Genomic DNA, 10,784 nt, shown 5'->3' with positions numbered 1-10,784 from the left:
TCTTAACCCTAAACCACAGTTCATGGTCTCACGAGAAAAGTGTGAATAGGAACATTCTCTCTCAATGTCTGTCATAGCCTTCTTGTACCATAAAGCGCACTAAAGCCAAGACTCCTCCTTCATAGAAAAATGCTCTGAGCGTTATTATGGTTAGCTTTTGGCTGAGATTTATGAAAGTGACATCTTTAGTTTCACGGATGGTTAAGAGGAGGACCGCATAAAATTGGATTTTAATTCCTTAAGATATTCGGAGAAGGCCAGGCCTGTGCACCACATTAAAGACGCAAAGCAGCTGTATTCAGAACCTTTGAAGCTATCTAAGACTTGTCCTTGTCAGATTCCCTCTGACATGTTCTGAGCATCTATCACCAGCAGTATTTGTTGTGATGTCCTCATGGCATGGAGGGACATGGTCTGAGGTATTAAGAATGTCTTTTTAATGACAGCAAGGCATAATATACATATTTGATGTAATTTGTGCTTGTCAGGAGGAATAAGGAAGACATAAGAGATTCAAATAAATGTTGCCTGGATAGGAGAGAGGAGACGGTGAGCATAATATTAAATTTATCTCTGCAACACAAAGGTGTTTGCAGCTTTAGTTTGACACATCGAACACCTGGCCTGTGAAGAGTGATGATCAAGGTCACAACAAATATTTCTTGGACTTGTCATTGCTTCAAAGCTACACGTGCCATTTCCCAACAAGTTTAGTTCAAAGCATCTGAAACTATTGTGATTGCCTTTACTTCTGAAATAAAATACCTCAATACCTCAATAACATGTCAAATATTTTGTGAAGGAGTCTGCTTAAAAATGATTCAGTTGTTGCTCAGTTTAAAAATGATAAACTCAAAGGATGTGTTAAGTATCCACTTGACATTCAGTCAGTAAGAAAGACACATAGCAATGTTAATTACAACTAAATTCCACTTATTCCATTCTGTCACCCGACCTTACCCATATTCCCTGTGTGTTGTTTACTCATATTTGTATGATACTGAGAAATATTACAAAGTTTGTGTTTTAAAGTATAATGACTCTTCTCTAAATGTAAGTTAAGTCATCCATCCACATTTTAATGGTTTCTTCCACTATGTGAGTATTTTTATTTATTTATTTTAGCCATGGAAAAAATACACCTAGGCCTAGAGCTGAATTAGGATGACGTTGGAAGGAGTTTTTGTTTTGGGTAAGCCATCCGCAGCAAGTGTGGTCAGACAGTAACCAGTTGTAGGGGTGGGTGGGTATTGTTAGGATTATACTTTTAGCTTATCCATACTAGGGCTGTATGATTATGGCCAAAATGACAATCACGTTTATTTTGATCTATATTGAGATCACGATTATTTATTGATTTTTAGGGATAACATATTTTTATTGCATTTTCAGCTACTTTCACATCCATGTTGTGCTGCATTTCTGCTAAAGTCTAAAAACAAGACTGGTCCTTAAAGTGCATAATTTCGTAGAAGCAAAATATAGGCTAAATAACATTTTTACGACATGACATGTTTAGATTTTGTTGATCTGGTAATCAGTGCTTGCTTTTTGGGCTTTTCTATCATTAAGTTGGCTATGTAGATAAATGGTTCTTTTTTTTGTCTGTTTTATTTTGAAAATCGACCCAGATTCTCTCTGCTGTTCTGTCTGACTTCCTGCCCAGTTCTATGTGCTCTGTGCACAATTGTGGGAAGCTAAAATCGTAATCGCGATCAATATTCAATTAATTGTACAGCCCTAATCTAATCGGCTGTGTTCTTTATAAAGGCTTTTAGTGTTTTTTTTTATTTTTTTATTACTATGTAATTATTTTTTTAGTTATCATTTTCAAAAAAGAATATATTCAGAACAGGTTTAAAATTCATTTATATTTGAAACATAACTACATTTTAGGGCTGTGCAATTAATCAAATTTTAATCACAATTTTAGCTTCCAAAACAAGTTAATTGAATTAAAATGATTATTGTGCAGCATGCTGTTTAGCAACAACACTCGTTTTGTCTTGCGTTATAAATCAAGCGCACCATTTCGTTTACAGCGCCGCCCCTATGTAAAAGTCACTATTCCCTCTCAGCCAGGCTGTGATGTTTTTCAGCTCGAACCACCATGACGGGTTATAACTGCTACGACCTGCTAGTCTCCGTTATTAACTTGAGCCTATGGCATTTTACACTGCAGAAAAGTAGTCTAGCGGCCAGCTGACCTTCTTTCTACTCGTAGCTTAACAATTTACATATTATTTATGCTTTTAGTAAAGCAGGTGTGTTAAACCTTGCTTTACCTGGTTCATGCTTGTAAAATATTCACCGTATCCCCGTCTGTATTAGTGGAATTATACTTTTCTCACATCAGTTTAAGTAGGCTAACTGCATCTCCTGACTGGACACCATGGTTGAATTTCACCGTTGTAGCGTAACGATTTGTCGTCAACTCGAGTATTTTGTGCACACACACTAGGTTCCACCGGCTATGGCCCCCCCGCCCCCCAGCAAAAAATATCTCACATTTTCACATTATACCACCCTGTGAAAGCAGGTTTTAATTACCACAAATTCTTATCATTGTTTTAAAGTATGCTTTGCACCTGCCTCAGAATTCTCTTCTCCCTACACTCTGACACACTCACACATACCTACATGTCAGGTAAACACCCCCGGCTTGCCCTGCCTCTCTCTGTCACTCTCTCTCCCCCTGTCTGCTCCATTTTCTCCATCAGCAGTATGTTTTATAGTCACCTAAATGACCGAGAACTCGTCTTTTTCCGTATATTTTCACCCGTGATCTGTTATGACAGCAGGGGAGCCGCACTAATGACTTGGCTTACTAATGACGCAGCCTATCAAACAACTGAAACCAACATCTGAACTGTGTGTTCCCTGCTGCTTTACCTGGTCCGTCCGGGAAAAATCCACTGCGACTTGTGACGTAAGTTAATAGTCTACCATTTTTTAACGAGTGAAGTCTGCGCGAGAACACATGCAAGACGACTGCTGCCTCCCTCGTCCATGCACGCACGAGCACCTGATCCCGATGTTGCATTGTAGACATCGTCCGATGGAAATTTTGCAGACATCGCCCAACCCTAACACACACACACACACACACACACACACAGGAGCTTGTCTATGGCGACACCATGCAGTCCCCTCCAAAAGTATTGGAACAGTAAGGCAAATTCCTTTGTTTTTGTTGTTCACTGAAGACATTTGGGTTTAAGATCAAAAGATGAGTATGAGACAAGAGTTCAGAATTTCAGCTCTCATTTCCTGGTATTCACATCTAGATGTGTTAAACAACTCAGGACATACCACCCTATGTTGGAACCCAGCCATTTTTCAAGTGAGCAAAACTATTGGAACGTGATTGCCAGATGTTTCTTGTTGCCCAGGTGTTGTCTTTTAGGTTGATTGGTTGATCCAAACATTAAATAGCTCTGCATGACTAGTCTAAGTTTTCATCCTTGGTTCAAACCTATAAAGACTGCATTTCCTGTTAAAGAGGTTAAACCAACATGAAGACCAGAGAGCTGTCTATGGGAGAAAAGCAAGCCATTGTCAAGCTGAGAAAAGAAGGAAAATTGACCAGAGCCATTGGGCATAGCAAGCACAACAATTTGGAATGTCCTGAAAAAGAAAGAAACTACTGGTGTACTGAGCAACAGACGACGAACAGGTCGGCCAAGGAAAACAACCGTAGTTGATGACAGAAATATCGTGAGAACTGTGAAGAAACCCCCAAAACATCAGTAAGTGACAACAGCAATGACCTCCACAGTGCAGGGTGAAGGTATCACAATCCATTGTTGGAAGAAGACTCAGAGAGCAGAAATATAGAGGCCACACCACAAGATGCAAACCACTCATCAGCAGCAAGAATCGGAAGGCCAGATTGAAATTTGCAAAGAAGTACAGAGATGAGCCGCAAAAGTTCTGGATCACAATCTTATGGACTGATGAGACCAAGATTAGCTAAGTGATGGAAAGGCCAAAGTGTGGAGAAAGAAAGGAATGCTTATGATCTGAAGCATACAATCTCATCTGTGAAGCATGGTGGAGGTCATGTCATGTCATGGCTTGGGCGTGCATGGCTGCTTCTGGAACAGGCTCATTAATATTTATCGATGATGTAACTGATGATGGTCGCAGCAGAATGAATTCAGAAGTGGACAGAAACATTTTGTCTGCCAATTTACGGAGAAATGCATTGAAACTAATCGAGAGGAAGTTTATCATGCAGCAGGACAATGAGCCAAAGCACACTGCCAACAAAACAAAGGACTTCATCAGGGGGAAAAGTTGAAGGTTTTAGACTAGCCAAGTCAATCAGCTGACCTTAACCCAGTAGAGCTGCATTTCACCTCCTTAAGAGGAGACTGAAGGGAGAAACACCCCGAAACAAACAAGAACTGAAAGAAGCTGCGCTAAAAGCCTGGAATAGCATCACAAATGAAGAATGCAACAGTTTGGTGATTTCGATGGGTCGCAGGCTTGAGACAGTTATTGCAAGCAAGGGTTCTGCCACCAAATATTAAATGTTATTTACTTTAAGATTATTTGTTCCTTTACTTTTGCTCACCTAAGAATGCTGTGGTCTAATATAAACAGTGTGACACATCTAGATGTGAATACCAGGAAATGAGAGATGAAATTCTGAATACTTGTCTCATCTTTTGATCTTAAACCCAAATGTCTTCAGTGAACAACAAAAACAAAGGAATTTGCCTGTAAGGATATATATCCATAATACCGCCCACTGTGCAACACTAGTAGTTTTGGGGGGGAATTACATTTAGGAGGCCGTGGGTAGCCAGTGGAGATCACCGAGAGATGGAGTGACATGAGTCCTTTTGGATCGGTTTGAAAACTAGACATGGTGCTGTGGTCTGAACCATTTGTAGGGGTTTTGCTGCACAAGCTGGGAGACGTGCTGGGAGGGCATTGCAATAGTCGAGGTGAGAAATAACAAAGTCCTTATGGGCAAGTCATGCCACTCGGCAGCCATCTTGGCATCACCTTCGGGCAGCTATTTCGTACTAACAAGACCAGGCACCCATCTGAATGAATGGGGAGAGAGCCTGAACTGCACTTTTATTGGTCCCTGGGACATCAAAACGACATGAATAGAATCACCAGTAAAGTCTAATAAAAGTCGCTGAAAAAGTTTGACAACTTTGCCCCAAAATGATCCCGACCGGTTATACAAAAAAACAGACCCTCATGTCAATGGAACCACACGAGTGGCTGAAATATGTTTCCCACTTTGGATGTTAAAAGCAGACGATTGGCTTTCTAGCGGGAGGGGGATGATAACGGCCATCTTTCCCCATAGAGTAGAGCGGTATCAGTATAATGAGGTACACAGTTATAATTTATTAGACAATACCGTTTATACCGATATAGAGTGATGTTGAGTTAATTAGCAATGTTTCCGTAAAGTCCTGCCAGCGTTTGCTCCTCTCTCTCAGCCCCGTCCCTCCCTCTGCACCAGTCTATGGTCTGCACGCAGCAGTCTACTCTCAAACTCACTAACAACATGGAGGCAGTGAGAGGTGAGAGTGAAGAGAACTGAAAGAGGCAGATTCAATAAGTGAGTGACACTTAAAGAAGGAGGAGAATCAAGTATAATTAAATGGTGAAATAACAAACAAACTACTACAAATAGTAAAAACATGCCCTGCTTAAGTACGCCATTGCTTTCGGACAATCGTTTGGTGGACTGTGGGGTGCGTGCAGTCGATGTTGACTACTAGCTATGTACAGTGCAGCGGTGCTCGAGAGAGAGAGAGAGAGAGAGCAAGCGAGGGGGGGTACTGAGCAAATATATGCACTGCGTGCAGCTCTGCGATCTAATTCGATTTTAAATGGACCTAGTACAAAAAATAGAAAATTAATATGTGGCGGTCAGCGTTGATATTATGGCGGGCCGCCACAAATAAATCAGTGTATGGGTAACACTGTATTAGCTTAACAAGCATGCTGTGGTTGAGTAAAACAACACTTGCGAACAAAGCAGGTAGAAAGTTTCTTCTTTCTATTACGCTTTCTACTTTTTACTCATCAACTGAAGAAAAACATTACCTTCATTACCAACCGCAGAGGATGGGACAGAGAAGCTAGCATGGCCATGAATGACATGCCTAAGTACATGATTTGTAAACAAGAGAACAGATTTACACATGGCTCTTTTTTTTTTCTCAGCTGACCCCAGGGGGCTCCGTATTTATGAGAAGTGTAGAAAAGTTTTCGGTTCCTTATGAATCTGTTGCAGGACAAGGTGCCGCCCACCTGATCATACTTAATGGTCAGTAATGTCTTTAAAGACAGTCAGATGTCATTCGTAAGGTTCTGCACAGTCTAGTCTTTGTGTTCACTTGTCGTCTTTTGTTTCCCACAGTTGTGATGAATAAGGAAATCATGTCACGCGTGGTGAAGAAGAGGCAGGCGGACCCCAAGGTGGTTCAGTATGTGTGGGCGGCCATTGAGGTTATCCGCAACCAGAAACAAATTGCAAACATGGACAGGATCTCCAAGTAAGTTCACCACAGATACGATGATGTGTATCTTTCATGGTGTGTCTGTACGATCCATTACAGTCCTTTCACATCATTCTGTTAAAGGATACTTTAAAGGGTTACCTAAATGACCCAAATCATGCAGATAGCTCTGATTTTATCTGCTGTCCCTTGAGTTTTAATTAACCTGTCCAGTACAGATGAGGTCAATGGGATTAGAAGAGTGAGAGAGTTAATAGACTTCATTATGAGTAAATGGCATGTGCCTTTGCCCACTTACCCGTGAGGATGTGCATTTTTGAGAATTAGAGGTGAAAATGTAATGTCCTTTTGCAAAGAATTTGTCTGGAAGGGATCCTCAACCTGTAAAAGACTTCAATAACCCTCAAACTTCTCAACCAGAAACCTGTTTTTGAGCCGCCAGTTCATGGTTTGGCCTTCACTAACAGCTGACCATTCAAAGGTTTCAGATGATTCAAATCAGCATGGTGGCGACTGAGAAGAGAAAACTTACTTTTTACTTAATTTAATTAAAATTCTGTTCTCAGGGCTATGAGTGAAGGCAGCTGAATAACCCACAAATACATTTAGTTTTTCTTGTAATTGTGTAGGGCTGCATATAACTATTTTCATTGTCAGCCTGTTGATTAGTTTTTTATTTAGTTTATAAAATGACAGGAAGTAGTGGGGAAAAACATCCTTGAGCCCAGATTATTCCCCAGACTTTAGAGTACAAACAATATATTAAATTTACATTGATACAAAACAAAGAAAAGCAGTGAAAACTCAAGATTGAGAAGCTGGAACCATCATCTTTGTTTGATAAACAGCTTAACAAATCATTGGTTGCCTTTTGGCTTATTTGTCTGTTCCAATGGACAAAATAGGTTCTGTACATGGGGGGGAAGCTGGTGAAGGATTGTTTAATCGACCCGTAGTCACACAGAAATTATTTTCAGTACTGATACTTTTTTCATTTAATCGATTATTCGATTTCTCTGTTAAATGTTATTAAAATACTTCTCGGAGCCCAAATTGAAGTCTTCAAATTGCTTTTTTTGTCCAACCAGCCTTCCAAAAAGATTCAAAAAGGGAAAGTCACATTGTTCAAACTGGCTGCTCAGTTCCTTTCCTTTCAGTCGGCGGATGGAGCAGAGACTAAATGAAACACTTAACACATCTCACACGGCAAGTTGGCGAGCACCTTGGAGCTGGCTGCTTGCCAAATGAATACTGGCGGCGAGCGGCTGTTGTCATGGCAACAGTACGCAGCGGCATGCAACGGATAGCCCCTGCTCTCCCGCACAACCACCCCCTCCACACACACCTCCCCCCCATCCAGTCCCACTGTGGCTTAATTTCACCAAGCAAGCTTTGTGGCTAAGAGGGTGATTACTTTGGTTTTGTGGGAATAGAGGAGACTGAAGTCAGCGAGACAGGGGCAAATAATTAACTGCCCTCTCACAGAAATGTAATCTCCTCGTAAGGCAGGGTCATCACCACAGCAGCCAGGCTGCACAAAATCAATTCGTTAATCGTTTACAAAGCTAACTACTAATTTACCAAATCTGGTATGTGTTTAACCAGCTGTAAAATGTATGGAATTTTTGAGTCTTGACGTAGGCTCTTTTCCTATGATATTTTTCTTTAACATTTTATAGTCAAATCAGTTAATAAACACCTAATCACTCACAACATACTACAAAATAACTCCGTACAGCATCCATAAAAATGAACCACAAGGAGAGACTGACTTCACCTCACAGACATACTATAGGCCTGCCCGTTGTAACTCGGGTATAAATACAGACTCTCGCCTGATTCCCCACTGACATATTCTGTTCATTGGCTTTCCGCCACACTAGAGGATACATGACCTTGCTCAGAGAGGTTCACTGCCAGTCAGCAGGCAGCTGCAGGAACCAACCAGGTTGTTATTTGAATCTTATGTGCTCTCGAACTGGAAAATGTGGGAGTGTTAGAGGAGGAAATAGATGAGAAAGACTGTCTCTGCCTGTAATTTGAAACCACATGTATCTCTAATCTGTTTCTTGAGTAGTGAAAACCTAATTTATGGAGCGTTGGGGTAATGTTGGTGGAAAATTACAAATCTTAGAGGTAAATAATTTTAAGACAGTAGAAAAACTGTGTGTAATGTACAGTTATTAGAGCAGGTTTAAAGGGTGTTATGGGTCTTGGCTTCACCTGTTAAACTTTCAATTTTATGACGGCAGCCCACATCCAAGAAGTTGTCTGCCAAGGTCTACTACCTACCTATTAGGATTTTAAATGTTTATGTTTGGCTTCCATGGAAAAGTGACTACCATCAGCTAGGGATGCAGCGATGAACTGATTTCACTATTAAGCGCGCTGTGGCTCAGGAGGTAGAGCGGGTTGGCTGTTAATTGGAAGGTCGTGCATGTCGAAGTGTCCTTGGGCAAGATACTGAACCCCGATTTGCCCCTGGCGGCTGTTCCGCCAGTGTATGAATGAGTGTGAATGTTAGTTTCCGTTTGAGCACTTAGGCTCAGTGTATGAATGTGTATGACTGGTGAATGCAGATGTAGTGTAAAAGCGCTTTGAGTGGTCGAAAAGACTAGAAAGGCGCTATACAAGTACAGAGCATTTACATTTAAATCGTCACGGTTAAATAATCCAGACTGGTTCTAGAGTGTATCTGTTGCACGGGACGAAGACAAAGTTACGCAAGCGGGGCACCAGCTTAAAGTGCTGTTCTTATCAGAGACATGGAGGCAGTGTGGGAGCATTTCAGGTACACCAAATACTGAACTGAATATGACGGATCACCTGTTCAAAAACTGGCTGTTAAAAGTTTGCTGCTAAAGGAGCCTACCTACATCAAATCTGATGCAGCCCCTGCGGGATAACCACCCAGGTAAAGGAAATACATAACAACTGAATTAAATAACGTGGCAAGTTGGTAGAGAATTAAATATAAACGTGTCACTTACAATCAATGCCGTAGCGGTGAGAGTCGAGCTTTCAGTGCAACGTAAACAACCAAAGCAGCATGTAAGCTTTCAGACCCACCGCAACCACAGCACCGCTGCTTTATGAGGCCCATTGTTTTCAATGGCTTGTGCCACGCCAGGGCGGTTTGTTGCTGCATCGAGCACGCCGTGGTCAAAGTTCAACATAGCTGAACCCAGCTTCCAGCACAGCGCAAATTGCTTCCTATCTGAAAGGGCATTTAGTCCAAGAACTTCAGTCACCGAACATTTAACGTTACATCCTGTTGCCTCCTCCCGTCTGTGTTGGAGAAATGTTTGGCTTTGTATGTTAAAAGGTGTAAAACGCTAACATAACATCAGGAGCTTATAAACTTCCAGGACCAATCAACTGCATTTCAGTTATTAATAACACTGTCTGAGCGATCATTTTTACTAAAACTTTGAACAAACAAACCAAAATAATAGACATGGTTTTCTAAGGCCACCTCTAAAATTGGATGACGATTACTAAAATAATTTTTTTTAAATATGCGTGGATGAGAGTTGATGACAATAACAGTTCAGTTTATTCCCCTCTTTAATAACAATTTTCCCTGGAAAATGAATAAAGTTAAAATTCGTCTTATATTAATAATAATTCTTAAATATTATAGATGGCACAGCTGCCATTGCACATTGCTCAATTACTTCTCAACCTCCACCTGCCCAGGTACCTGAGCCGTGTGTTTGGCATGCACCCTAAGGAGACTGCCAGACAGCTGAGCTTGGCCGTTAAGGACGGCCTGGTGGTGGAGACCCTGACTGTCGGCTGCAAAGGCTCCAAGGCCGGCATCGAGCAGGAGGGATACTGGCTGCCCGGGGATGAGATGGTAAGTTTGTCAGGTTCCTAACACCAAAAACAAGCAAATTGATCCTTTTTTTATTTGAGGTATTTATCTGGTGTGTAATCACTATAACAACAACAATAATGAGTGTATAACAATAGAATTCTGTTGGTGCCTCTGTGTTCACATTGTGAGCAACACGTTTTAAGAAATCACTGGATGTCCAACATTTCCCAAAAAGCTGAATGTTGAAGTAAACTAAAGTTTAATAAATAAATAACTTTTTGCTTTCACGAGCCTCTAAAGGCATACTGATGGGCCTTTTTTATTATGTAGTTTTAGCTGTCAAGTGCAAAATGAACAAGACATTTAATTCTAGCCAGTCAAGAATTGACCATTCTTAATGAGAACACTAAGGCTGCAACTAATGCTTATTTCATTATCAGTTAACCTGCTTATAATTGGTTTGATTG

The 10,784-nt window shown here is 41.0% G+C and overlaps 1 protein-coding gene across 5 annotated transcripts in view; it reads left to right on the top strand.

Annotated features, from left to right (window-relative positions):
- Window positions 1-10,784, top strand: part of zmynd11 (zinc finger, MYND-type containing 11) — a 35,028-nt gene that overhangs the window by 1,994 nt on the left and 22,250 nt on the right. For all 5 annotated transcript variants that reach the window (XM_038717275.1, XM_038717274.1, XM_038717273.1 and 2 more), the window contains exons 2-3: window positions 6,398-6,533; window positions 10,197-10,356. In XM_038717275.1, coding sequence (XP_038573203.1) covers window positions 6,403-6,533; window positions 10,197-10,356 — 291 coding nt within the window. In that variant the 5' untranslated portion in view covers window positions 6,398-6,402. The remainder of the gene's footprint in view (window positions 1-6,397; window positions 6,534-10,196; window positions 10,357-10,784) is intronic.

Source organism: Micropterus salmoides, unplaced genomic scaffold, assembly GCF_014851395.1.
Source record: "Micropterus salmoides isolate LMB-PRFRI ecotype aquatic unplaced genomic scaffold, ASM1485139v1 Ms_hic_scaffold_14, whole genome shotgun sequence".
Taxonomy (NCBI): Eukaryota; Metazoa; Chordata; class Actinopteri; order Centrarchiformes; family Centrarchidae; genus Micropterus; species Micropterus salmoides.
The sequence above is the reverse complement of the archived record's forward strand: the minus strand, read 5'-3'. Positions and strand labels throughout refer to the sequence as shown.